The 25843-nt window shown below is 60.5% G+C and overlaps 8 protein-coding genes across 8 annotated transcripts; all 8 read right to left on the bottom strand.

Annotated features, from left to right (window-relative positions):
• Positions 1 to 1108: 1108 nt before the first annotated feature.
• On the bottom strand, positions 1109 to 2098 carry LMJF_27_0420 (putative ribokinase; the record flags this gene model as incomplete). The annotated part of the gene is made up of 1 exon (XM_003721800.1): positions 1109 to 2098. The coding sequence occupies one exon, from the start codon at positions 2096 to 2098 to the stop codon at positions 1109 to 1111; it is 990 nt and encodes a 329-aa protein (XP_003721848.1).
• Positions 2099 to 3389: 1291 nt separating this feature from the next.
• LMJF_27_0410 (putative heat shock protein DNAJ) lies at positions 3390 to 4355 on the bottom strand (the record flags this gene model as incomplete). The annotated part of the gene is made up of 1 exon (XM_003721799.1): positions 3390 to 4355. The coding sequence occupies one exon, from the start codon at positions 4353 to 4355 to the stop codon at positions 3390 to 3392; it is 966 nt and encodes a 321-aa protein (XP_003721847.1).
• A 1380-nt stretch (positions 4356 to 5735) lies between these two features.
• LMJF_27_0400 (conserved hypothetical protein) lies at positions 5736 to 6158 on the bottom strand (the record flags this gene model as incomplete). Its single annotated transcript, XM_003721798.1, has 1 exon — positions 5736 to 6158. The coding sequence occupies one exon, from the start codon at positions 6156 to 6158 to the stop codon at positions 5736 to 5738; it is 423 nt and encodes a 140-aa protein (XP_003721846.1).
• A 997-nt stretch (positions 6159 to 7155) lies between these two features.
• Positions 7156 to 9789, bottom strand: LMJF_27_0390 (conserved hypothetical protein; the record flags this gene model as incomplete). Its single annotated transcript, XM_003721797.1, has 1 exon — positions 7156 to 9789. The coding sequence occupies one exon, from the start codon at positions 9787 to 9789 to the stop codon at positions 7156 to 7158; it is 2634 nt and encodes an 877-aa protein (XP_003721845.1).
• Positions 9790 to 10910: 1121 nt separating this feature from the next.
• LMJF_27_0380 (putative nucleoporin) lies at positions 10911 to 15581 on the bottom strand (the record flags this gene model as incomplete). The annotated part of the gene is made up of 1 exon (XM_003721796.1): positions 10911 to 15581. The coding sequence occupies one exon, from the start codon at positions 15579 to 15581 to the stop codon at positions 10911 to 10913; it is 4671 nt and encodes a 1556-aa protein (XP_003721844.1).
• A 1324-nt stretch (positions 15582 to 16905) lies between these two features.
• LMJF_27_0370 (conserved hypothetical protein) lies at positions 16906 to 17490 on the bottom strand (the record flags this gene model as incomplete). The annotated part of the gene is made up of 1 exon (XM_003721795.1): positions 16906 to 17490. One exon carries the CDS (start codon positions 17488 to 17490, stop codon positions 16906 to 16908), a length of 585 nt encoding a protein of 194 aa, XP_003721843.1.
• Positions 17491 to 18343: 853 nt separating this feature from the next.
• Positions 18344 to 20314, bottom strand: LMJF_27_0360 (putative ATPase; the record flags this gene model as incomplete). Its single annotated transcript, XM_003721794.1, has 1 exon — positions 18344 to 20314. One exon carries the CDS (start codon positions 20312 to 20314, stop codon positions 18344 to 18346), a length of 1971 nt encoding a protein of 656 aa, XP_003721842.1.
• Positions 20315 to 23658: 3344 nt separating this feature from the next.
• Positions 23659 to 25146, bottom strand: LMJF_27_0350 (conserved hypothetical protein; the record flags this gene model as incomplete). Its single annotated transcript, XM_003721793.1, has 1 exon — positions 23659 to 25146. One exon carries the CDS (start codon positions 25144 to 25146, stop codon positions 23659 to 23661), a length of 1488 nt encoding a protein of 495 aa, XP_003721841.1.
• Positions 25147 to 25843: the final 697 nt, after the last annotated feature.

Below are 25843 nucleotides of genomic sequence, written 5' to 3'. Positions count from 1 at the left end.
GCTGGTGGGTGTATGCGCGCATATTCCTGGCTCCCATTAGCCGCCCCCCCCCCTCCCCCTCCCGCCCCCTCCCGCCTCCTCCGCTGTTCCAGCGCCTCTACAACCTCCTCGCTCATCGCGCGTATCCCACTGCCTGCCTGCCTGCCTGCCTGCCTGCCTGCCTGCCTTCCAGCGCGCTTGACCACGAGTGAACTTTTCGTTCTCCTTCTCACACCTGTGCGGTGCACAGCGAAGAAACGAGCAGCGAGTGAAAAGGATTGAGTGGCTCGAAAACCTCGACGTCATCCCGTCGACGGCATCCACGATGGGGTAAACGGATGGCAATGCCACACCGCGACAGACACACACGGGCACGCAAAGAGCAAGATGGGGACACGGGTAAAGAAGCTTGTACGCGCCCCACGCCGGTGCGATGGGCATCAAGACGGAAACGCGTGTACACATACACACAGAGAGAGAGAGAGAAAACGAGGAACAGACACCAAAGGGAGGAGCGCGCATGGGTTACATTCAAACAGACAAGCGCGAGAGAGAGCGGGGGAGAAGTAAAAACATAAAACATGAAAGAAACGTTTTGTGAGGTGGCATAGGAGAGCCGGTAACGGCGAAGCACACGACGGCAAGCACCCCTCGACACGGGAGGCAGAGAGAGGCAGGGGAAGAGAGATGTATACGTACATATATATGTATGCACACCTATGTAGACCGTGTGGACACACACGCACACACACAAGGACGGCGACGCGAGAGAGGAACGAGGATGCAAGAGAGGTTCGAGAATGGCGAGAGAAGAAAGAGAAGGAGGCCCTCGAGAGAGGAGCGAGGCGCACACAAGCCAGCAAACACATCAGCCGTGCTTTGATGACTTTCGCTCCAAGCACTGTTGCTCGAAAGACAACCGCGTCACAACACCATCACACTTCCCCCCACCCACTCCACCCCACCCCCTGTGCGCGCCTTCGCAGTCGCTTGCTCGAATGGCGTGCTCTGTTCGTTAGCGTTTAAACATATTGGCGCTCCAGTGCCCCCGGCACCATCATCACCATCGGTAGTACCCCATCGCCTTTCGAAGCGTCGGGGAGGAGGCGAGCATGCTCTCTACTGACGACTACGTGACACCAGCCGGCAGCTCACTTGGGTGCGGGTAGGACAGCTGTGTGCCCTTGCGCGTGACGCTGATGGCAGCGCACTCGTTGGCTCGCTTGCAGGCCTCCAGAAGGTTGCGGCCGCGGCTCATGAAATACACCATGGAGCCGACAAAGCAGTCACCGGCGCCGGTCGTGTCCACCGCCTTGACGTGCTTTCCCGTGACATGCACCGGCTCGGCACCGTTTTCAGAAAGAGCAAAGCCGGCCGCACCGAGCGTGATGACGACATCACGAACGCCGAGCTGCTGCAGCGCCTTGATGGCGCGAAAGGCGGACTCGGTGTCTGTCACCTTCATGCCGGTGATGAGCGCAGCCTCCACTTCGTTCGGGCAGAAGAGCGATACGTACGGGAGAAACGGCTTAATCTGCTCCACCTCAGCCGGCTTCGGGGCCGGAGCGCTGTTGAACACTGTGTACACGCCACGGCTGTGCGCCTCCTTGATCGTGTCGAGCGTGGTGGGAAGGGGTATCTCGTTCTGACAAATAAGATACTTGAGCCCGGTGTGCAGGATCTTCTCGTAGTTGCTCGTCTGCGCGCGCAGCAGCTCGGGTGTGAAGTAGTTTGTGGCGTTGGGACAAATGACGATTTCGTTGTTGGACGACTTGGTATCGACCAGGATCATTGCCAGCCCAGTCGAGCTCTTGCCGGTGCGAAGCATGTACGCCGTGTGAACACCGTTCCTCTCCAGCTCCTTGATGTAGTCACTGCCGTCGCCATCTGTCCCGACCATGCTCACCATGGCAACCTTGGCCCCCAAGCGGCCAGCCGCCACAGCTTGGTTGGCGCCCTTGCCGCCAAACCCCTTGTGAAACGACTCCGAGTGCATCGTCTCGCCCACCTGCGGCATGTGGTCTACGTAGCCAACGTAGTCCAGAAAGCAGGAACCAACCACCAAAATGTCTGGGGCATACTCGCCCACATGAGATTGAACGTTCTGCACACGGTGCATTACGGGCGTGTTCGGCTGCGGTGCACAGGACACACGGGAAAGAGCGTACAAATATGCGAGTCTGTGAGCGGTGATGGAGAGAGGAGGTCTGCGTAATGGCGGGCAACTCTTCACGCGCGCGCCGGCGCGTTGGCGTGGGAGCAGCGATAAGTGAGAGCAAGAAAGTGGGCGTGAGCGCTAGAAGCAGTGCATGTGCTTGACAGATCGGTGGCCAACGCCGGAGCGGGCGCGGCAGGCTCGTGCAGCCTGCATCGCCATTGCATCAGCATCAAGCGCAGAGCGGCTCCATGCGATAACTGACACGCACTCATGCGAGGGCCCGCTGACACATGGAGAGACAGGCACTAGTGTTTGGGAGGGGGGATACGCGGTATAGCTAACGCCCGCGCGCACATGTGCTGAAAGCCTGCCACCGCACCTCTGCACGACGCGCATCGGCGCCACAAAATATCTCCGTGATACGGCTTGCCTTCCTTCTCGGCGGAGAAAACACACACACGCATCAGAGTGCGTCTGTGATGTTTTCACATGACGCTCGCCTCGCGTTCTCGCTTGTGGGTAATCAACAACGAAACAGAGAAAACACAAGTACGAGCAACCATCGTTATCGCCCCCCTTCCCCCTCCGCTTCTTCCTGGTCAGCACATCGCAATCTCCCACGTCACGCACGCGCTCCTTGGCGCCGTCTGCACACGATCGTCGGCCTTCTTGGCCTCTAACTCATCGGTGCCCCCCCCCACACACACACAGACGCGCGCTGTGGATAAGACGCACATAAAGAGTGGTGCGCACATCGAAGACAGTCGCCCCGCGAGTTCCCACGCGGCGGCAAGCCTTCACGGCGCGGCCGAGATGCGTGGACGGGCGGGTGCAATGAAAGCGTGGTGGGTGGTGAGGGAAGGAGGAGGGGGGGGGGGTAGCACCGCAGGAGGGAACAACAAAACGAACGATCGGGTCACCTCTCTGCAACGTCACCGCTCGCCGCATGTGCACAGGCACCAAAGAGTGCTGGCACGGTCACAGGAACTCACAGGCCTACAAGTATCAATCTGTCCGTGCACGCGCGCACACACACACGCGCGTACAAACTCGCAATCACAAAGTCACGCGAACCCCAGATGATGTCAGGCACGCCGCGTAACTCGAACGAGCCTCCCTGCATCGGGGCGTAGACGGCCAGCTTTCAGAAGGGCGCACTGTACTCGATCACGCACCACACAGGCAGAAGCGATTCCAGCGTTAGCAGGGCTTCGACCCATGGCGTGCCCGCTTCCATCATGCGCGGCGGCAATCAGAAGGGGCGGGCCGCGCGGCCGAGGAGGATCAACACCAGAACGGACGCAAAGAACAGCGGGTGCCGAGCAAGGAAACCAATGCAGCAGAACAGAAGGGTGCTCAGTATCACTGTCCACGCGGCAAGGATGAGGAAGGCCATCAGCGGACTGCGGCCGTGAGAGCGGACACCGAGCATATTCTGCGTAAAGTCGTTGTTGGGCCGCTGGAACTGGGAGGAGACGTTGCCGAATCGGTAGCGGCCGTCCTTTCCGGCGTGCCGTCCACGGTAAAACTCGTCGGTGGTTTGATTAACACTCGCGTTTGGGTCGGTGCTGCTCATGCGGCGCACCGTGAAGCGCTTGCCACGAGAGTCGGTGTACGTCGTCTCCTCCATACGGTTCCCGTGCTCGTCTACAAAGACGTTTGCCGTGCTACTCTCCATGCTGAAGAAGGGCCGGAACGCTTGTTCCGAGTCCGGGAAACTGCGGCCAACATGGCCACCCAGTCCGTTTCCTTTGATGCCTCCAAGCCGCATCTCTTCCTCCAGGTTGCGGAAAATTTGGTCGACACGCATGCCGCCGAAGAGCTCACGGAAGAGCTGATCGGCTTCCTCCTTGGACATCTGATGGTACTGGTAGTTGCCACGGTCCATGCCGCCCGGAAAGTCGGCAGAGTGCCCGCTAGCACCACGGCCGCTGCTGCCGCTGTTGTACAACCCACCGCCTATACCCCTCGACATCGCTCGCTGCGCGTCGTACTCGCGGCGCTTCTCTCTGTTGCCAACGACGCTGTACGCGGCCGAGATCGACTTAAACTTCTCCTCCGCACCCGGCTGGTGGTTGCGGTCTGGGTGGTACTCGAGAGCCGACTTCTTGTACGCGGCCTTGATTTCATCCTGCGTGGCGTCCGGCCTCACCCCTAGCACCGCATACAAATCCTGCTGCCCGGTGCCGTCGCTCTGCCAGCGGCGATCAGTCTGCATAAACGCGCAGTAGGACGAGAGTCTCGTGGACGGGAGCTGCCAGCGGCGTAAAAACGGCACGGTTGCGGACGGTGCGGTACGTGTGCTCCTCATGAAGCGCATCGAAGGACTAGCGACGGCACGGATGGCGGCGCGATCGGCCCACATCGCACGATCCAGCAGTCGTCGCATGATGACGGCGTGGCGTGTGGCTCTGATGGTCGGCTGCCTCTTGGCCCTCCAGCAAATCACTCCAACCTATACAAGTGTGGGGAAAGGGGGGTTAGTGGCGCTGCAAAGGCCTCGCTCGGGGCTTCGAGAGATCGTGTCTGATGGACTGAAGGTGAGGCTACCAAAGGGGGCATGTGCGCATGCACATGCGGACACTCGCACGCAATACAATTTCGCTCGTGGACAAAAACAATATACCGCACAAGCAGAGCACAGGGTGGGGGGGCGGCGCGCAGCTGTTGCGGGACGCACAGCCGCAACAAAGATCGCAAGAAGGCGTTCAGAGCGTCACCATCGCATCCGTTTAGTAACGGCAACCGAAAGCAGCAAGTAAAAAAAAGGCATGGATGTAGGAGGAGATGCGATGGGTCAGCCACGTTGGTGCAGCGGGGACGCTCACGTTGAGTTGGAGGGCAGCGCGGCGCGATGCGGCGCGCAGTTGTGTGTGTGTGTGTGTGTGTGTGTGTGTGTGTGTGTGTGAGCCTTGGCATGCACCACCTCGTCAAGGCCGTTAGTGCAAGAGAAATTGCCGCCTTCTGCGCTGCCCCTCAAAGGAAAACAAAGAAGCGTCGCAGTCATGCACGATTTGGAGTGCGTGGGTGTGAGGCGGGGAGGACGAGGGTCGAAGTACCGTGGTGGAGTCGACCACTGGAGACGACAGCGACACCACCCCCATCTGTTCTACTGGCACGCGAACGTTTTCAGCACCCGTCACCGGTAGGGAGAGAGTTCCCTTTGCCGCATGGGCAGAGGCCGGCACGGATGGTCACTGTGCCTGCGTGGCTGAGCTATTTCGTGTGTGGGTGTGCGCACGGGGTCCATTTCTCTATACGCTGCTATCTGCCTCTATCGAACTTGCCAAAAGGAAAAGGTGCCTCGCTCCTCTCGGTGCGTCGCACATGTGGCGAATGAAGTGGACAGTGAGAGGAAGGGAAGGAGCGAGCACGACACATGCGCCACCACGATCGTGTTCCAACACGTAACGAAGCACGGGGGCGTACAAGAAAAAAGGAAGCAGCGCCGCCTCAAGCCTGAAGCGCAGTCATCGAAGCGATCGAGCACACGACCCTCCATGCTCAGACAGACGCGGCTCGCAAAGTAGGAGGGCTCTCTTCGACTACAATGGAGGGCTGTGGTGACGGACGAGAGGAGGAGGGGGGCATTCCAACGTTACATGCTCTTGCTGGCTGCGACTATGAGCTGCTGGCAGTGCGCCTCAGTCTCGACGGCGCGCTTCTGAAGCCGACTAATGGAGTCTCTTCGGTTCGCCGCTGCGCGTATGGACGTCTCCTCGACTAGCAGGGCGAAGTTGCGCTGCTTCTCCTCAATCATCTTAATAGAGCTTCTCGCCTTTAGCTGCCACATATCGACGCCTTGTTGAAACTGCTCCACCATGCGGATGAGCTTGTCGAACTCGGACTGAATATCCCGCTGGTCCTCTGTCAATGCGTCGCGGACACCAGCCAACAGCAACGCCAGCTCTCGCTCCACCTCCACATTGAGGAGTTCTGTGCTGGCGCTTAGCCTCTCCCTTTGCTGCCGCTCCACCTCACACCAGGCGGCCTCAAACTGCGCGGTGGTCGTGCTGTTCATGAACTGGCCCTCCACTTGCTACCTCAAGCAGCTCAATGCACTGTTCCTGGGGAGGCAGACGAACAGGATGGGAAGTTGGGGGGTAGGGGGGGGGTGAATCGCAGTGGCACGTAGGTGCGCGTTTTCTGACCGAATCGTGAGTTGACGCTCTATCTATCGATGCACAGTTTGTGTGCCTGTGAGGCGGCTGGGTGGGTGGGCGGGACGACAGCAGCGGCCAGCAGGGCGTACACTCAGCGGACGTGCCCGGCGTTCAGCGGAGAGACATACGCGAGAGTGGAGAGGAAACGAGTGAAGCAACGAATACATCAACGAGAGATACAAGAAGTGACGCGTCGTTGGCAGCAGGTGCTGAGTACACGGCTGGCACGCTCGGGGCCGCACGGCCATGAAAACAAGGTGTGCTCGTCCGAGAGACAGGGTCACTGGTCCGCGTTCCCAGCGGAGGGCGTGGGCTGAGCATCACACCGACGCACACACGCACGCGCACGCACGGAGACGAATCGCTCGCACATCACAGAGGTGTCCATTGTGAGGAGAAGAGGCGATCCGAGGAGTAGCGGCCGCAGCGTTAGAGAGTTTGCTTGCTCTCTGCGTGTGTGTTTTTTCTCGCGGCACGCGCGACAGCGCTATCGCAGGGTCGTGGCACTGCACCAAGCAACAAAGGGGTAGAAAAAGCAAGAGACACACACAGAGCAGAGGGAGAAGAGCATAGTTTCTTGTTTTGTAAAGGAAAAAGCATGTCGATGTATACATGCAACATCGACATACAGCAAGAGGAGGGAGAATCGGGGGGAGGGGGAGGGGGGGGCAGCAGCAGAGACGGATCAGACAAAGCCGCGGCATCGAGCCCGAAAGATCCCATCCCGGAGACGAAAACGTGTCCCCCCAGTATGCACAGCGCCACACAGCAAGTGTGCTATCGAAACCGCCCGGCCCCTCTTTGACGAGCTGCACGCTGCTCGCATGCGGGGCTGAACACTCGCTGCATTCTTCCTCACAGGGCGCCTCCCTTTTCAGTTCCGTAGTCTGCCGCTTCTCGACGGTTCAGCGGTAGCTGAGTTGTCCGAGAGAAGTGAAAGGCGTGGCGCGACGACGACACCTGCGACACGAACAGCTGCTCACGCTCGTGCGCGGTTGTGCTACCCGCCGCAAACGCCGGCAACCCGCTGGTTTCGCAGTCGGCCCCGTCGATCCGTTGCTCGGCGGCTTCTCGAGGTACCATAAAGCGGCGCTCCGAGCGTACCGACTTCGACGGCGCCAATGAGTCTCTGGATATCATCAGCTCGTCCGAGGAAGCGACGCTGGCTGCGTGCGTGATGGCTGCCTTCCGCACGCGGAGACTAAGCTGCCGCAGGAAGTCGTTGAGGGCAGCGTCCTGGCAGCTTGCCGGAGACTCCCTACCTGTCGGACCGTCGATGTGCCGTAGCGTCCATTCTGAGTACACCGCAGCAAAACTGGCAACCGACAGCTGCACCTTCTCTGCCCGCTTGTGTGCAAAGCCCGTGGCAGCTGCGGGCTTGCCGAGCAATGTAGCGCTCGTGTCAGCGTCTTTGCTTTGCGTCGACGCTGACGCGTGATTGAACCCGCCGGAGTCGTGCTCCCCCGACGGCGTCCTGGAGAGCGAGGAGGAGCTCCAGTCGGAGCCGACGGCGATCGAGCCGACACCGTCCACCGTCGTCGAGTGCTGTAGCACAAACTCGACCAACGCCTCTACGCTGCCGTCCCCCAGGGCATACACGAGCAAGACAGGCAGCGCGAGACTTTCGAGGAGGCCGGTCACCACCACTAGAAGCCGATTCTTGAAAAAGGTCGTCGTGATGTGCTCGTAGAAAGCGTCCGCCGAATGGAACCACTCCGCCGTGTCGTAGTGGATGCTGTCAACAAGCCGCTCCAGGTCGGTGATGTACGCGTACTCGCGCTCCCGAGGATCCACCTCTGGTGCGCACGCATACAGCATCAAAGCGAGCGTGAGCCACCAAACGAGAGTGAGCCCGCCAATGGAGGAGCCGATGAGAAGAGCCGGATTCAGAAAGGATAGGATGGCAGTCACAAACACGCACGTGCTGCTGACCCGCCGCACCAATCTAGAAACGCTGTTCGACACCCGCAGCCGATCCACCATGCGCTCGGCCACCTCCGACCCGGCACGCAGGCGACACGCGTGCAGGTGCTCCACCTCGTTGTAGAGCCGAAAACGCCATTGCGCCTCCGTTGTCCACATGCGCTGGGAGAGGGCCCAGTAGTTGACCTTGACCTGCGCCGCATTCTTCACGAGCACCTTCAGCGTCACGTACACGCAAAAGAAGAAAAACCCAGCCCCGTACAGCACGGCGTAGGTGACCATGGTGGAGCGGACGGCCCATACGCACTTGCGCCGGGATTCGACTGTACGGAAGGCATCAAACATGGAGTCGATCAGGGTCCTGATCACGCTTGGGCTGACGTACTGGAGTGCGGTACCCCGCAACGCATCAGCCTCGTGCAGCGCAATCAAGTAGTTCTCCAACTGCATAAGGCCCTGGACAGCACGTAGGGGATCCAGCGGATCACCAGGAGCACCAAATTTGACGCTGCCGCTGCGGCCAACCGCCGCGCAAATGGTCTCTAGAAACTCGCCCCATCCTGCGGTGCTGAGCGCGATTGCGTCGCCACCGCACAAGCCGATGAACTCGTGCCCGGCTCGCCCATCCAGGCCGCGCTGCAGGTGATAGCGCCAGCGGTGCAGCGGAGTAAGGAAGCCGGTGTCGACGCCAGCCTCGCGGGCAACCTCCTCAACCTCATACTGCAGGTAGTACGTCTCCACGAAGAGCGCGAGCTCGTACGCGCAGGAGCCGACAGTGGAGGTGAGAAAAATGAACCCCCATAGGTGGCCCCAGAACGTGCTACAGAAGATGTACGGGGCGTGCAGCCCTCTCACCAGTGGGTGCGCGGCACATTCCGATTCTACGCAGCTCAGAGCTACCGCCCAGTCGAACCGCATCGTGAAGATGACCGCCACAATAAAGAGAACAAAAGTATTGAGAAAATCAACCGCCGAGGCAACGGTGGCGCCCCAAAAGCCCTTGTGGTACCAGTACGTGTAGAGCGTCTGTGTAAAGAGGCGCATGTCTTCTATCCTGCCGCTCCCGGCAAAGCGAAGGGTGAAGCGCGGGACGCGCAGCACTGAGGCCCGCAGCTGCCACGCCATAATGGTCAGGCAAGAGAAAGAGCCTTTTAGGCGAGAGGGAGATGGACGTATGGGCCCAGGAGGGTGAAGAAGCGCACTGAGGAGGGTGAGACGACGGCGAGGAGCGGCTCTTGCACGCGCATCACATGTCACGCACTCGCCCAGAGAGCCCACCAGTAAGCACACATACAACAACGGAACAAAGCCGCCCACAGCCAGCGGACGCCCAGGATGCTGGCGCACGCGCACACAACTGCGAGGAAAGAGCAGAGAAGCAGAGACGGCAAAACAAACGGCAGCAGTCAAATAATATAGCGAGTGAACAGTCAAGAAGTGCTTCTCGCTGGTCGTAGCGAACGGCCGTTTCGCAGGCAAAGGGAAGCCGCACGAGTGCAGCGTGGGCGACGTTGAGAGAGCGGAAAGAAAAGGGGAGGGAAGGGGAAGGGAGTAGGGGCGCATCATCAGCGTGGAGAAGGATCAAGGCGAGGCAGCCATGCATGGAGAGGCCCTTTGCCCCTTCACACGTCAGGGGTGCAAAGAACGCACCACACAGAAGCACAGCTACAACTGAAGAACAACAAGGACGGAGCAGCAGTGCCCTTGCACCACAGACAGCGCCCTTGACAGCAGCGGCAACGCTGCGTGCGCCGACCTGAGAAAAGCAGTACGCGCTTAATGACCTCTTGATTCATCGCTCCTCTTCAGCGTGCAGCTGGGGTGCGCTAGCCGTCCTCGACAGAGACCGGGCCAAGCATCACATGTTTCCAGGGCACACGCAAGCGTGTGATGTTGCCACCATCGACTGCCATCCATTTCGTGTGCAAAGATCCTATCGTGGAGTGCGGTCTGAGGAATTCCCGTGCGCCCTTCTGCACTAGATGCGTGGAGTGGCAGTCCTTCGCGAGGTCAAACACATGCACGCGCATGGGCGCAATCACGCCGCTGAGTCGCGATGCCTGCATGTTGTGTTTCTGTGTTTCTCTTTCAGTGTATTCACGCGAGACGAGTCAGACACCTATGCGTGAGCGCGTGTGTGCCTGCATGTCGCTGCACCTCCGCCTAAAGCCACAGGCGCACCCCTACAAGCGCAGAGACCAGCACAGACACACACGCGCACGTGCGACACAGGCGCTGCCCTCCCTCTCTGGTAAAACAAAATGAACCACTACACGACAAAGACAAGGATTGATGCGGATGGCAAAGGCACGACACGTTATTGGCATCCCAAGACAGAGAGAATGCATGCAGCACTGCCATCACCATGGCAACGGAGTCAAGTGGCAAAAGCCAACGCACGACGCACACACACACGCACCCCTTCATTACCCTACACACGTAAGAAACAGCGAATGGCGCGCGCGACTGGCCAGAGATCACTCTCAATTAAGGTGCGGCGCGCGAGCGGTGTGGTGGGAACACAAAAACGAAAACAAAAAAAAGGAAGATACCCGCCCGCTGCTCTAAGCCGTCCCATGGAGACACGAACACGCACAAACATCCACAGATACCCACTGGCACAAGTCCGTGTGCGTGCGCAACGCTTTGGCCTCAGTCGCGTCACGCCCTTGCCGGCTGTGTTACCCTTACCACGCCTCTATCGCCAGCTTCGCCAGGGCCTTCTCGAGGGCGGCGTGCGTCCTTACGCTCGGCATGTTCTCTGCGACACTCCTCTCCTCCTCCGGAGGGACGAAAACGGGCTCCAGCCAGCCCTCGTTCACACGCATCAGGCTTACTAATCTATTGTAATCTGCCTGGGGCTCGCCCAGCTGCTTCTGAGCGCTGGCACGCATGGCGTTGCGTTTGCAAAACGCGCGTACGGCGTCGAGACGGTTGGCGGGCGACTCGATCATGTGCAGAGGAAGGAGGCCCCAGAACCACGTCTCGTCGTTGCACTCGAGTTCTGCCGTCACGCCGAGAAGTACCGACAGCTCCGCATCTCTGTAGGCTTGCTCCCTCGGTACTTGGACAGCGCGGATCGCAGCCACAATCACAAAGGGAGTGAGATAGTCGGCGCCCGAGTAGCTCGACGCGTGGGGGTGCAGGCAGGCAGCCGGAGGAGCCGAGCCGTTGGCGAATCCCTCCAAGAGCAGCAACGCAGCATCTTGGAAGGTGTTGCCGCGCCGCACAACATCTTTCCCACGGTGCGTCCGCAGCACTGCAGTGTCAACGCGTTCGGCGTACGGAGGCAAAGGATTGAGCTTGCGCGACGACGGTGCGCGCAGCCGCTCGAGGAAGGCATGAATTATGTCCTCGGCCGGCGTATCCGGAACACAGCCATAGAAAGTGAAGATGCCCAGCAGCTGCTTCCACGTGGCCGCCGTCGGGGCCGCACGTACCTCGGCCGTCTCTTCGTTCAGACCCGTGTACTCCTCGTCACGGATGAAGGGTTCCACCTTGCCGGAGAGGAGGCTCACGACACGCTGACGCACTTCCTCACCATCCTTGAACCCGCTCTTCGCCATCTCGACGTAACCACCAAACTGGTTCCCCTCCCCGCACACGCGCAACACACGCGCCAGCTCCGCGTTCGCGACCGACTGAGCGGAGGCGCGGGCCTCGCGAAGCCTGTGGCACAGCATAGCCTGCACCAGTTCCTCCGCAGGAGACAGCTTCGCCGCACGCATAGCGGAGCTGTCGAGGAAGGCAGCGAGCTCCGTTTTCAGCCAGCCAGCCAGATTTCGATGGCGCAGCTGCGTAAGGTACCGCGCCTCCTCCATCGCGTTCGGGACAGCGGCGTCCGCCTCAGGCAAGGCGTAGAGGGCGGAAAGAAGGGAGAGGACGGTGCAGGTCTGCCGCGTGGAGAGCAGCTCTACGCGAGAGAGAGATGCCTCGCCAGCTGCCGAGATCACGCTTTCGATGACATTGGACGCCACCTTCAGCTTCTCCGCCGAGAGCGTGTTGTGGCTCTTGTTGCGGTGGAGATGAATCGACGCCAGCGGACACGCCGCGTCGTCTGCCACGTCGGTGTGCTGCAGAAACAGGCGAAGCAGCGCCACAGCGCACTGGGTGAACACTTTTTGGGCCGGCTTGTGCCACTGAAACGGAGTGGCCGCAACGACGCAAGCACCCGCCACCTCTGGCACCGCGCCACCCGCCTCCACCCCGTCGCGTAACTCCGCGTGCGACGGGAATGCAATGCTGCCGGCGGTGCTCCAGCCTGCTCGCACGCTCCTCGCTAGCATGCCGCGAATCGTCCGCTCCGAGGGCTGCAACCGCGGTGGATGGTTGAGGTACGTGCGCTGAATGATCGACTTCTGCGCGCACACGTAGTACACGCGCGGCTCAGCCGTGCGGCGCGATGTCCCCAGCTTCACCGAGAACGGCTCGCACTTGCTCTTCACACTCATGTCCGGCAGGGCGTACGGTAGATCGAAGTCAGCCGCCGAAGCCAACGCCAGGCGCCGCTCCACCACTGGCCTTCGCGTCGCTGGTGGCGGTGGCACTGTGTACGTGCGCACTTCAGCATCGGCAATCGCCAGTGCGCCTCCACTACCAGTGGCCGCCTGCGGCTGCTCGACGCTGCGCATGTCAGCTGTGTCTTCCTCCTCACTGCCGTCACTCGAGCGGTCGAGGTCGTGCGAGTGCTCATCCTCGTCGTGGATGATGGAGAGCGGGGCGGTGTCGCTCGCATCCTGCCGAAGAGCCGCACGGGACACGCCGGCCGCGGCACTGCTGTCGTTCAGGCGGTAGACGCAACACCCCTGCCGGTGACCCACGAAGTGGGCGCGCGATTCCGCGCAGTAGCGGGCGATGCCCTCCGCGGCCTCGCCGGTGGGATCGCGCACCCGCACCTCGGCTCGCACGTTCAACCCGCTCGACAAGGGCGGGGCGTCGCCGTCAGGGTACAGTGCAACGTGCCCGTCACTGCCGAGGTGCACCACCGCGGCTACGTCAACGCGCACCAGGTTCACCGGCTCCAGAAAGCGCACCTCACACGAGCCGTCGAGACGACTAATCGTGAAGCGTGAGACGCGGCGGAGCTCCTCGGGGGTGTAGGTGGCCAGCTGAGCGAGGCTGGGCTCCAGGGCATACGCAGGGTTGGTGCACCGTGGCACGGCGGCGTTGACGATCGGCGCATCCACCGTCGTGGGCGACGGCCGCCGTGGCGAGTCGTGCGTCACCCGCTTCTGTGCCCCGGCGGGCTCTCCTGCCGCGGCGCCGCCGAGCTGCACAGCAGGGACCAGCATCTCCTTCAGCGCCACTGGCGAGAGGGCGCTCGAGGCGAGGGACGCCGGCACTTGCTTCATCAACGTATTTTCGTCAGGCACCCGCATCTGCGTCACCATCCACGTGTGCATCGCCCGACGGGCTGGAGGGACAACGGGCTTCAAGTCATCCTCGGTCGTCTTCGCCGTCGTCTTGGCCGCCTGAGGCCGCTCGTATGAGTCGAAGAGCAGCACATTGCCATACGGCGCTGCGTTGTAGTCAGGAAGGGACATGAAACCCAAGTCGGTGGGACGGCCCACATTCACGCCAGCACCAGCGGCCGGCGCACTGGCAAGTGCCGCTGCAGCGGGTGCCTGCCCAAAGCCGCCAGTGGCCGGCGGCTGCGCGCCGAAGCCAGTAGCGGGGGCAGCCTGGCCGAAGCCAGCGGCGGGGGCTGCTTGACCGAAGCCAGAGGCGGGGGCAGCCTGGCCGAAGCCGCCAGCTTTTGGCTGCTGTGCGCCAAAGCCGCCCGCTGCCGGTCCAAATCCGCCACAAGCGGCCTGCCCAAACCCACCTGCCGCGCCTTTGGGGGCCCCAAATCCACCCGCGGCCGACTGCGGCTGTTGCTGCGAGCCGCCAAAGCCGCCCCCGACATCGAAGCCGGTGGTGCCGCGGCCTGCGCCGAACCCGCCCGCGGCGGGTTGCGACTGCTGGCCAAAGGCGCCGCCTGGCGCTGCCTGGCCGAAACCACTAGCAGCTGGCTGCTGCGCTCCAAAGCCACCGGTGCCCTGTCCGAAGCCGCCTGCAGCGCTGGGCTGAACTCCGAACCCGCCGGCCGAGCCCTGCGGCTGTTGTTGCTGGGCAGCGCCAAATCCACCACCAGTGATGGCTTGGGAAACACCGCTGCCAAAGCCGCCCTGAGCAGGCTGCCCAAAGCCCCCGGCCGTCGCCTGCTGTGCTCCGAAGCCGGCCGCCTGCTGCTGCACTTGTCCAAACCCACTAGCGGCTGGCGGCTGCGCACCGAACCCACCCTGCGCAGCCTGTCCGAAGCCGGTGGCCCCGCGGCCGGCGCCGAAGCCGCCCGCGGTGGCCTGCGGTCCACCAAAGCCCGTAGTGCCGCGTCCAGCACCGAACCCGCCAGCACCAGTCTGTTGCGCAGTGCCGAAGCCACCTGGTGCAGCGGACTGGCCGAAGCCGCCGGTAGCCGTCTGTTGACCAAAGCCACCGGGTGCCGGCTGCTGTGAGCCAAAGCCGCCCTGAGGAGCAGCGCCAAAGCCACCCGTGCCCTGTCCGCCGCCGAACTGAGCACCAGCAGTGGTCTGGGTGCCAAATCCACCCTGCACTTGCTGTGGTCGCCCAAAAGCATTCACGGCAGGCTGAGAAGCACCGAACCCTCCTCCCTGCGCTGTTGGCTGATTAAAGCCGCCAGCTGCACCGAAGCCAGCGCCGCCTCGCCCCGCACCGAAGCCGCCGGCGGCCGCCTGTCCGAAACCGCCCTGCTGTTGCGGCGGTGTTTGCCCAAATCCGCCTTGCTGCTGCGACTGCTGGCCAAATCCACCCGCCTGCTGCCCGAACCCGCCTGACTGTTGCGGCTGCTGACCAAAGCCCCCTATAGCAGTGGCGGGCTGCAGGCCAAAGCCGCCGACCTGCTGCTGAGACTGTTGGCCAAAGCCACTCATCTGCTGCGGCGGTTGCTGGCCAAAGACCCCAGTCTGTGGCGCTGCCGCCGCTTGGCCAAACCCGCCCTGCTGCTGCGACTGCTGACCAAATCCACCCGTCTGCTGTCCGAATCCGGCCGCCTGTTGGGTTGCCTGCTGACCAAATCCACTAACCTGCGGTTGCTGCCCGAAGCCGGCGACTGGCTGTTGCTGCGCCTGACCAAAGCCGCCAGCTGCTTGCGACATACCCGCCTGGCCAAATCCGCTTTGTGGTTGAGCCGGTTGGCCGAATCCACCCGTCTGCTGGCCGAAGCCGCCGACCTGCTGCGGCAGCTGTTGTCCGAAGCCTCCTACCTGCGGCTGCTGGCCGAATGCCGCTTGCTGTGGTTGAGATTGCGGGCCAAAGGCACCAGGTTTGCCCTGGTTGAAACCGCCACCAAACGCGTTCATTAGCACCCCGCGCACACACGCACGCACCGCTGCGATTCGACTGTCTACTGCTCTGTATGCATTCAAAGACCTCCGACAGCGAGGTTGCCCGCACGTGCATGTGCACCGGCAGGTGTTCGAGGAGCAAGCGTGAGAACACCCCTCGACATCGAAGGTGGCACAGAGGCCGCCATGTCCGATAATCAACGCCGCGTAGACGAAGCACACACAGGCGCCACAACCACACCATGCGAGAGAGTTGAAGACGGTGGAGAGGATAGATTTCCGGAGAAATAAAAGCGCGGCGAACAGCGGTGTGAACCGCCCACCACGAGAGCATTACATATCGAGGCAAACTATAATCTCTTCTTCAGTGCAACTAGTGCAGGTGAACCGAAGAGTAGAAGCAGAGTCGCGCTGCCGTGATCCCGATAGCACCACGCCCGCAGCAACAAGCGTAGCGCGTTCATCACCACTCTGTCAGGTCATCGTTTGTATACTTCGGAGAGCCTTTTACTTTTTCATGCTGTCCTTTCTCTGCCGTGATGCACTGAGCCTAGCTGCACTCCACGCCACCTCCGGCCCTGTCACACGCACATCGCGTGGTGCCAAGCAGCCCTGCACACACACGCTCTACAGCGATGCGCCGACTCAGCCATCCGAGCAGGGCCCCTGCCGCATACTCCACCCCGCCCCCGCGCGTTGCAGGTCGCCCCACACCCGCTCCCGTCACGCCGGCACCCACCTGGCGTGCATCCCCCGTAGGGGGTGGCACGCAGCCCCCCGCACCAGCAACGGCAGCCGGGGCCGGGTGCAATGCGTCCCAGCCACGCCGACACTCTGCCTACCACGGGGACGGCACAAGCGTGTTCGCTGTCGCGGGTCACCCCGACGCAACGCCACCCAGGACCCCACCGCCGGCACATCAGTGTGGCCATGCATCGCACGGACCCTTGTCACCACGAGAAGTGGGGCTCCGGCACTGGCAGGGGATAGGAGGGAGGGGGAGAGGGGGCTGCCCGGACTCGCACCGCGTACGGTGTGGGGTGTACTGGGCGCTGAGGTACCACGCAGTGTGAAGCAGGCGGTACCGAGGGCTCAAAAAGACCGGCAATCAAAAAGAAATAGAGCTCGTCAACGCCGACTTCTGTGCAGCGGCACACGCGCACTCGAGATATTCCTCTGCTATGAGAGATAGAATTGTAGAGAGAGACGGTAAGACGCGCGTCGCTTCATCGCTTGGTAATGTGTCGATCGGATGCGGGAGGGAGTGCAGCGGAGGCGCAGCAGGAGCGGCAGAAAACCGCCCCGTCACGTCCGCACGCCGTCACCTACCCTCGGGCCATCAAGCGAACAATGACGCCATGCTGGGCTGCGGTGCCTGCCCAGTTTTTGCTCTGATGTAATCGTCTCTGTGCTCCATCTCACTGCAGTACGTCTGTCGATCGGCGCCATATGAGATGAGGGCGACACTGTTCCCTTCAAACTCAGTGAGCTTGCGCTCATTCAAGTCAAACACAAGAATGCTTTTGCTTTCAAAGGGGCGGAAGAGGCTCGCCATGGTCGGTTCCCCTGCGTTGATGCCACGTGCTGCGCAGTAGTCGTCCCAGTGCAGCATCTCCGCACTGAACATTTGACTGGACGAGCCGGCCTGCGTCGCCGACACACCCGTCACCTGCGTCACGTAGGTATCATTGCCCAGCGCGAAGGTGCGCACGAGTGGCTCCGCGTAAGAAGAGGCAAATAGTTGCTGCATCGGTGGTTTGCCGTCGTTGATGCCGCGCTCTTGCCGGTAGTCGTCCCAGTGAATCATCTCACTGCATAGAAGCTGTCGTGGCTCTCCACGGTTGGCTGCCCTGTTGGTGATGGGAAGAGATATGTAGTAGTCATCCCCTGTAAAGAAACACCGCCCCGTCACCTCCACGTTCATCTTGAAAGGCACGCACACACTCAAGCCGATGAGCCAACTTGAAGAACGAGAAGATGCCGAAGAGAAGTCGTGTGATGACGAGCGAGAAGGAGGTAGAGGAGGGGGGCGCGTCTGTTGTACACGCCAGCCAGTGAAGTGGAGATGAATGTACGTATGTGTGGATACGTCGCGTCGGCATCCGCGAGATATGCCACATTAGGAAAACGCGATGGAGCAACGGAGCCCGCCACACGTGAAACATGGGGGACACAAGCACAGCACAGTGTAAGGGAGGAATGGACGAGGAAGATCAAGCAGAAAAGGCGACGAGGTGGACTCAGTGGGTGGGAAGGGGAGGGTGTTCGAGGGGCCCTGCCTGCGCGTGCAGCGGCATTTACGAAAAAGAACAGCGCACCACTGAGATGCACCGTGGCCACTCGGGAAGCAAAGGAACGCATGCCAAGCAGCAACACGAAAAACGTACTCGTTCTCAGACGAGCCAGCTTGAGGCACTGCGACGCACCCGCGCACTTCCCTCGTGCCCTAGAGGGTGCATGCAGTGCTGCACTGTGCTTGGTTGAGTGAGACTCAGGTTACGGATTACTTACGCGATGTCGTACGTGTCGCTGCGCCGAAATGCGGCACGGCAAACGGGGGAGAAGGAAAAGGTGGCGAAAAAGGAAGCGGTGAGGAGCAGCGGTTCATGTGGGCCTTCGTGTCTGTGGTGTGTCGGCAACGAGGGTGAAGCAAGGGAACGAAGAAAAGGGTTCAATGGCCGGCGTCCCTACGCAAAGAGCGGGGGAGAGAGGGGGAAGGAGGGCGGGGTGGATACACAGCTGATGCCAAACTGCTTTTTTGTCACCGTCTCCCACGCTCACACGGATGCGTGCTCACGTTGAAACTGGTCGAGAGCGGCCGAGTCGTAGTGAGTGCGCTGAAAGCCGCTCGCCCACTGCAACAGGTATGCTGTCACACCGGCCCTCTCATGCAGCACCAGTGGAACACCGGCAGACTCCTTGAACAACGCTAAAAGAGCCTCGGAGCAGAAGATCTTCAGATCCGCGCCGCTGAAACCTTCCGTCTGCTCCGCGATAATGCGGGTGTCGGCGGCGGTTTTGCACAGCAGCAGTTGGAGAATGGACTCGCGATCTGCCAAGGTGGGCAGAGGAACGTGTACCATGTAATCAAACCGGCCAGGCCGCATCAACGCTGGATCGAGGAGGTGCGGCACGTTGGTGGCTCCCACAAAACAGACCCCGTGGATGTCTGCGAAGCCGTCCATCTCGGTGAGCAGGGTCGACAGGAGGCGCACGTGCTCGGTGTCGTGCCCGCCGCTGACTCGGCGGCCGCCAAGCACCTCTACCTCATCAAAGAACACAATGCACGGCGCCTGGCGGCGGGCACGAGTAAAGACGTCTCGCAAGTAGCGCTCGCTCTCCCCCACATACGCGCTCACCACGGTCGCCGAGTCCAGGTAGATGAGCGAGAAGTTCCCTTCTGAGCAAAGCGCCTTAATGAGCGTCGTCTTGGCACACCCTGGGGGGCCATAGAGGAGGATGCCGCGCGGTGGGGTGAGGTGGAAGCGCTGCATCAGCTCTGGCTGCTGTTGCGGCCACACAAGTGCGCGATGCAGCCTGTCCTTCACCTCCACCAGCCCGCCGATCTCCGACCACCGCACTGCCTTGAAGGGGAGAACGGAGGCGATGTCGGGCCGCCGGGCCGCCTCCAGCGTCTCCGCGCATGTCCGTCCAACGAGACCCTGCGCAGCACTCAGCCAGTCCGTGGCGCTGCCGCCTCGCACGCTGGCCAGCAAGGCGGCGCGCTGCGACGCACCAGGAAAGGAAACCACAAGGTGAAAGGCGACGAGCTCGTCCAGTACGTCGGTCGCACAGAGACCGTAGTCATGGCTGACGCACAGCACCACAACCGACCGGGCGGCACCGCCGCCTCCGCCGCGAAGAACGGCAGCGTCCCGCTGGAGCTTGCGCAAATGAAGCTTGGCCACCTCTGGCTCAGCCGCCGCAAAGACGCGCTCGGTGCCAGTGACCACCAGAACCACGGTGCCACCCCACCCCTCTTGAAATACCTCTGACGGTGAGAACCAACTCGACCATCCTAGCACCGTGTGCGTGGCAGCAACGCGTTCCAGAGCATACCTCACCGTGCTGGAAACACCACACCCTCGAGGGCCGCGCACCATGACACCGACAAGCGCACCGGCGGACTTGTCGGCGCACGCCAGCAGCTGCAGGAGTTGATCTGTCTCACTTTCGAGGCCAATAGGTCGCGCTGCCCCTCTCCCATCAAGGCCGCCGCTGCCGACCCGCTGAGCATCATTCACGCGCACACGGCAGTCGCTGCTGACAAGCGCTATGCCGCGATAACCCTTCTGTAGCGTCACCTGACGCACCGTGTAAACACCGTCTTGGGTGCGGAACTGAGCCCCGACGACAACGTAGCGTCCCATAAGAGCGGCCGCGATATGAGCAGCGGTCGCGCGGGTGGCACGTCTCGGCCCGTTCACCGTCACCTCCTTTGCCGTATAGTGGAATACAGGACACCTGATCACCATCGCCTCTCGCGAACGGTCGCCGGGGGCACAGGGGTGATATTCGATGCCGCTCGGGCCCGGCGCGTGCACGACATGATGAGTCTCTGCAAGGGCGAAGTCCTGACTCGCAAAGCGCCGCGCCTCTAGCAAGCTCACGCGGACAGAAGTTTCCAGTTCGTACGTAAGTGTGGCGGCGAAGACGGGCACAAGGCGGCACAGATAGCACTCATCGCCTACCTCAACGAATGCGCAGGGAGACTGGGCGCAAGCCCAGTTGCTCGGCACGCGGATCATGGCAATCAACAATCTACTTCAGTCCCGCATGCGCGCTGGTTTGGTGTACATGCATGTGCGTGTATGTGCGAATGCCTACGTGAAGCGGCGAGAGAGAAGTGGGTGCCACCCAGAGACAGGGAGCGCTGCGCGGTGGAGAGGCAGAGAGGCGAGGGCAGACAATATGAAAGCTGTGAGAGAGGTGTGCACTCAGAGCACATGGCAAGTCCACACGGCTATCAACGAGCAAGGAATCACGCGAGACGGTAGGCGAGTGGGGTACACCTCAGCTGTGTCAGCCAAGCAAGATGGGCACACAAGAGAGCGCTCACCAGAACGAAGGGAAGACAGAGAGTGAGGGAGGAGGCCATACCATCCCTGAAGTCTGACGCATGTTTCTGGTGCACCTCCTCCGTCAGCCTCGGTAAGTCACGCATGCGTGTGAAGTCCACTGCTTTTTTTTCTGCACGAGTGGTAGCGGCGGTGGTCGTAACGCGCCGCTCGTATCGTAAGGGAGGGAGCACGGACACAAGGACAGATGAATCAAGACCCGCCATCTTCTCCCACCCACAGTGGAAAGGCAGGCAGAGACACAAGGGAAGGGGCGTGACGTCTAAATGGCATAGGAAACACGGGAGTTTTCGGCTCGCTTCGAGAATCTTCTGCGTGCCCCCTCCTCGTCTGCGCTCCAACCTGTAACATGCATTCGCGCGCTTTCTCCGACGGTGCGCAACAGCGTCTGCCCGCTTCTCCATCGCTGCCCTTCGCTACTACCTTCTGCCCTAAACACTCTAGAAGGGAGGCAAACACACATACATGAGTAGTGCGAGAGGGAGGAGTGGACGGCGGCGAGCGATAGCGTGAGAGAGCACGCTGGTGGAGATGGCTGCATAGCAGAAGCGCCAGGCAATGAGTCCACAGCGGGTCGAGCTCACAACAACCACGAAGACAAAAAAAGAGCGCAAACACGCACGCCCACACACGCGCTTGCCAAGCACGAAAGGAAATAACAACAAGACGGGGAGATATAGAGAGAAACAGGAGGAAAGGAAGTGTGGTTCTATTGGATGTGGGCGTGTTCGTCCATCGCCGCTCCTCCCTCCCCCGCCCTCTCTCTCCCCCAGTCGCCGCCAGCAACGCACGGCGATGGGGACGTGAGAGGGATAGCAGCGGGAGAGAACAAAACACAAAGGCACTCTGAAGGGGAAAAGCGAAAAAAAAAAAACAACAAATAAAGTGGGAAGGAGGAATCGCGTGGGAGAAATGAGTCAAGCGGCTGCACATGTGAAGTTCAAATTGGAAACGCAGAGAGAGACTGTTGCAGGTGACGGGCGGAGCGTGCAGTGCGGCGGAGCCCGAGATGAAGGCGAAACGAAAGCTGTACAGAACAAGGAGAGCAAAGAAATGCAGATACGAGAAAGGGATATCAAAACGACAAGCAAGGTGTACTAAAGAGGAGACGCGCAGCTGCTGCGTCTCTCGCTTTTCTTCTGTTTTTTTTTTGTTATTTTTGGTGAGTTCCCAAGCAGCGCAAAATGGGAAGAAGACAATAAGAGAACGGATGCGGAGGCGCCCTCCCTCCCCCCTCTCCCTCATCTGCCCGCGCTGGTTACAACATGCACGCACATGCGCAAGGGCACAGCTCACCCCACAGGAAAGAGCGCACAGACGAAGAGGGGGTCGGTAAACGCCCAAAGAAAAAAACTACAAACACACACACACACACACACACACACACAAAACGCCAACCTGAAACAACGCCGTCTTATCTTTTGCCGCGTCAATGTCTCCACATTCATCGATGAGAGGGGGAGGGCAAGGAGAGCCAGGAGCGCTCGGAAGAGGGGAGGGTGAAGACGCTTTCACCGAGCGCGTTCAGATGCGAGGAAGCACACGGAAAGAAAAAAGGAAGGGGCGGCGAAGCGTCGATCTATAAAACGTGGTGAAACAACAACATGAAAGCGGCAGAGGGCGTCACAAACAAAACAAAGCACAGATGCCAACAAAACCAAACGGCCGCCCTCAACGGCACTCGACGCCTCTTTCGTTCCTACTCTCGTTGCTGTGGTGAGAGTGCGAGCCTGGTGAGGTCGGCCGTGGAGAGTGCCAGGCCTGACATACGCTAGACTTGACAGCGGGAGGACGGGAAAGACGTTGTGAAACAGCGCCCCCACTCCTCAGCGTTCAACCTCCCTCGCTCTCGTACATGTATAGTGCATGTGTGCGTGCTTGTGTGTTAGTGCGGTCGGAGGAGGGGGTGAAAAAGTATCTATGAACACGCACAAGAGAATCTTCGAGCCCCCACACCCCGAAAAAGAAAGGGGAGAACGAGCAAACAAATAACCTCATCACGCACCGGTGTGCGTTCAACACAGCCGCGTTGAGAAGAGACGCCAGAGAGACGGAAAAAACACTCACGGAGACAGACAAACTTCTATGATACACGAATGGGAGGCGGCTGCAGTGGAAAAGAGAGCGAGAGAAAAACCAACATAATCAAAGATGTGAGTTTTCTATCGTGCATCACCCCTGCAAGACACATGGGAAGAAGAAAACAACAACAAACGAAACGAAATGAGCACGTGGCATGTGACGGGGGAAAAGGGTGGCACACTTCTGCTGCATCGATGCGCCTTTGTGCGTGCGAGGGAAGAGGAAGGGTGTATAAAAGAGAGATGAAAGAGATGTAGCTGGCACCGCGGCTACCATACCGTCTGTGTTCTTCTGGGACACAGCATGATGCCAATTCTTCTTCTGCACATCCGCACATGCCACACTCCTGACGCCAAGACCCACCCACTTACAGCACCCAGGCCACGTCCCTCTGCCCTCTCTCCTCTGCGCGTCTGCCCAAGAAGACGCCAGCATGTCGCACGGATTGAAGGTGCGCTGAACCAAAGAAAAAAAAAACAAAAAAAGGAAAGCAAGCGGTACTGGCAGGCCACACCACGCCATCCACATGCGAGAAGAAAGAAATCCAGTAATAGTACACACGACATCGTCACGCGAAAAGCGCCCAGGCTGCACCTCATCGGCACTGCAACACGATGCCTGCCCCCGGCAACTGCGCGCGCCGACTCCGTCCTTCACTCTTGCCCCGCCAAGTCGGCCGCTGCACATGACCGGCCATACGGAAAAAAAGAATGTGGCAGCTGGCGAGCGTCGTTCTAGAGGGAAGAAGAAACGTGTGGCGCGTTCAGCAGCACAGGGAGAGAGCAAGAAAGACGCGCAGGCGCACATTCGCACGCCGCTGTAAGTGCGCGGGTGTCATTGGTGTGCGTGGGTATCAAGGTGTGGACGGACACCCCCCTCCTTTGAAGGAGGTGCAGACGACACCAAAACGAGACGACTATTGCGCCTGTGCATCAGTGGGTCCATTCGGCGGGGCTCAGGCACTTGGACAGCGGGGCCTGAGACATGCCAAAGAGGCACGGCTGAATCAACGCCCCATTCGCGTCGAATCGTGCATCCTCCTCGACCACGTCCTGCACCGCGTTCCGGGCCGTCTGCACACGGATGGCGAACCCCATCAGCTGAAGGCCGTTCATGCACATGGCCCGCTGCGCCCCCTCTAGTGTGCGCATCTCCACAAAGGCAAACAGCGTGCAGTAGCCAGCTCCGGCGCAGATGCGCACCTTGTTGACAGGGCCAGCTGTGGTGAGGAGCTCAAGCAGCATGCTCTGCGGCAGGAGGCCAGGCAAGTGAGAGACGTAGATGGTGCGGCGCTTCATCTCGTCCTGACGTGGGTGCTGTGGAAACACATGCTGGCGTACCACCTGCTGCGGCGTCGCGGTTGCAGACGCACACGGCATCGTCGAGAACACCGACGGAGACGGTACAGATGACGACAGCAAACTGGTGGCAGTGGTTGCAACGTGTGCACTTGTCTTGGTGTAGCGGCGGAGGTGACCGAGGAGGGCATGGTTCGTCTCCGGGTCCGTCACCTTCGTGGCGATATCCGCCACCTGAGCCCAGAAAGAAGCCCTAGACATGTGGCAGTTAGGGAGCATCGCGCATGTGTGCGCCAGCGCGCAAATGCCCTCGAGCTGCCCCAGCCTGTGCCCAGCCTTTAGCAGCAGTCGTCCGGCCAGGTAGTACGGGTCGCCGGTGACCATTTTCATCTGGAAGAGATTACCAACCGCGGAGCCGCAGTTGATGGTCTGCGCAGCATTCAGCTCGCCTGCCTCCAGCAGCGACCCCAGTAGTGACTTGAGTAGTTCCTCGGAAAAGGAGGCGAAGCCAAACCACTGCGGGGAGAGGTCAGACAAGGCCGCCAAGAGACGCTGCAGAACCACCGGAGAGGCACGCGCCACCTCCATTGCCACGTCCCTGGCCACGGCCACAGGGGCCTTGCTGCGCCTAATCATGGCGCTGATACCCTGCGTGGCGCACTCACTGTACAGTACCGCCAACAACGACTTGGGGCTCTTGGAGCGGGCCTGCGACACCTCTTCCAGTGTCACCGCGTGCACCGTCAGCGCCTGCGACTGCCCCCGAGGAATGAAGGCGTGCATTTTCTGCACGGCCAGGTCCGCCATCTCGGGTGAGTCGAACCCGACAAATCCTGTCATAATTGCCCCCTCCCATGCTGTGAAAGCCTCGTCGGCGCCGTACGGGTAAAAGAGAGACTTGAGCTCCGCATCGGCAGTGGTGAGGCTCAGGTGGCCCACCGATAGCCAGTACTTGCAGCGGGACTTGGTAGAAAAGGCATCATCACGGTAGTCGTCAAACAGGAACGAAGACACATCGTTACCAGCGGTGGCCTCAGCGGTGGAGGCAGAACTGCTGATGGTGGACACGGAGCGGCACAGGGAGATGTCCTCCCACGCCTTCGCCTGCTTGAAGTTCATCATGAAGCTGGGTGTCTGTATGTTTATGCAGATGAAAACGAGAAGTAAAGGTTCGACAGACAAGAAAAAAGGGGCTGGATAGATCAAGCAATATAGACAAAGGAGGGGCCGAATACTCGCACGTGTCTGTCTGCCGGAGAGCCGCCGCTTACGTGAAGGTGAAAGGGTGGAAAAATAGAAGACAAGAACGAAAAAGACGTAGACAGGAGAGTCTATGAGGTGAAGGGTCTATATGACTGTCGAGTGACGATGAAGGTGTGCTCTTACGAGAGAGAAAGAAAGGAAGTCGCGATTGCTTCGCCTTTTCCACGATGTGTACACTGCCGTTGGCCCAAGAGAGAAAATGAGAACGAGGAAGAGGAGGATGAAGAGAAACGATCAAGCACAAGGATGGGGGCGGGCGAGCGATGAGAAAAGATGGCGCACCTACGGGCACGTGTGCGCTATTTTTTTTCTGGGTCTCTTATTCTTTGCGGCTTCTCTTTATGGCCGCCCGCTGTATGCGTGTATGTGGGCGGAGGGAAGGGGAGGATGGAAGTGGAGGGGCGTACAGGGTAGATCTGAGCACGTTTGCTTTATGGGCCACGAGGGCAAGAGAACGACTCTTTTCCTTGGCCAGCGTGAGAGAGAGAGAGAGCAGGGCAGGAGAAGCAAAGAAGGCAATCGGTCTTGTCACCAGCAGCATGCGCATGGTCCGAGA

The sequence above is a fragment of the Leishmania major genome, chromosome 27, assembly GCF_000002725.2.
Source record: "Leishmania major strain Friedlin complete genome, chromosome 27".
In the NCBI taxonomy this organism is placed as follows: Eukaryota; Euglenozoa; class Kinetoplastea; order Trypanosomatida; family Trypanosomatidae; genus Leishmania; species Leishmania major.
Note: the sequence above shows the minus strand (reverse complement) of the source record. Positions and strands in the feature narration are given on the sequence as shown.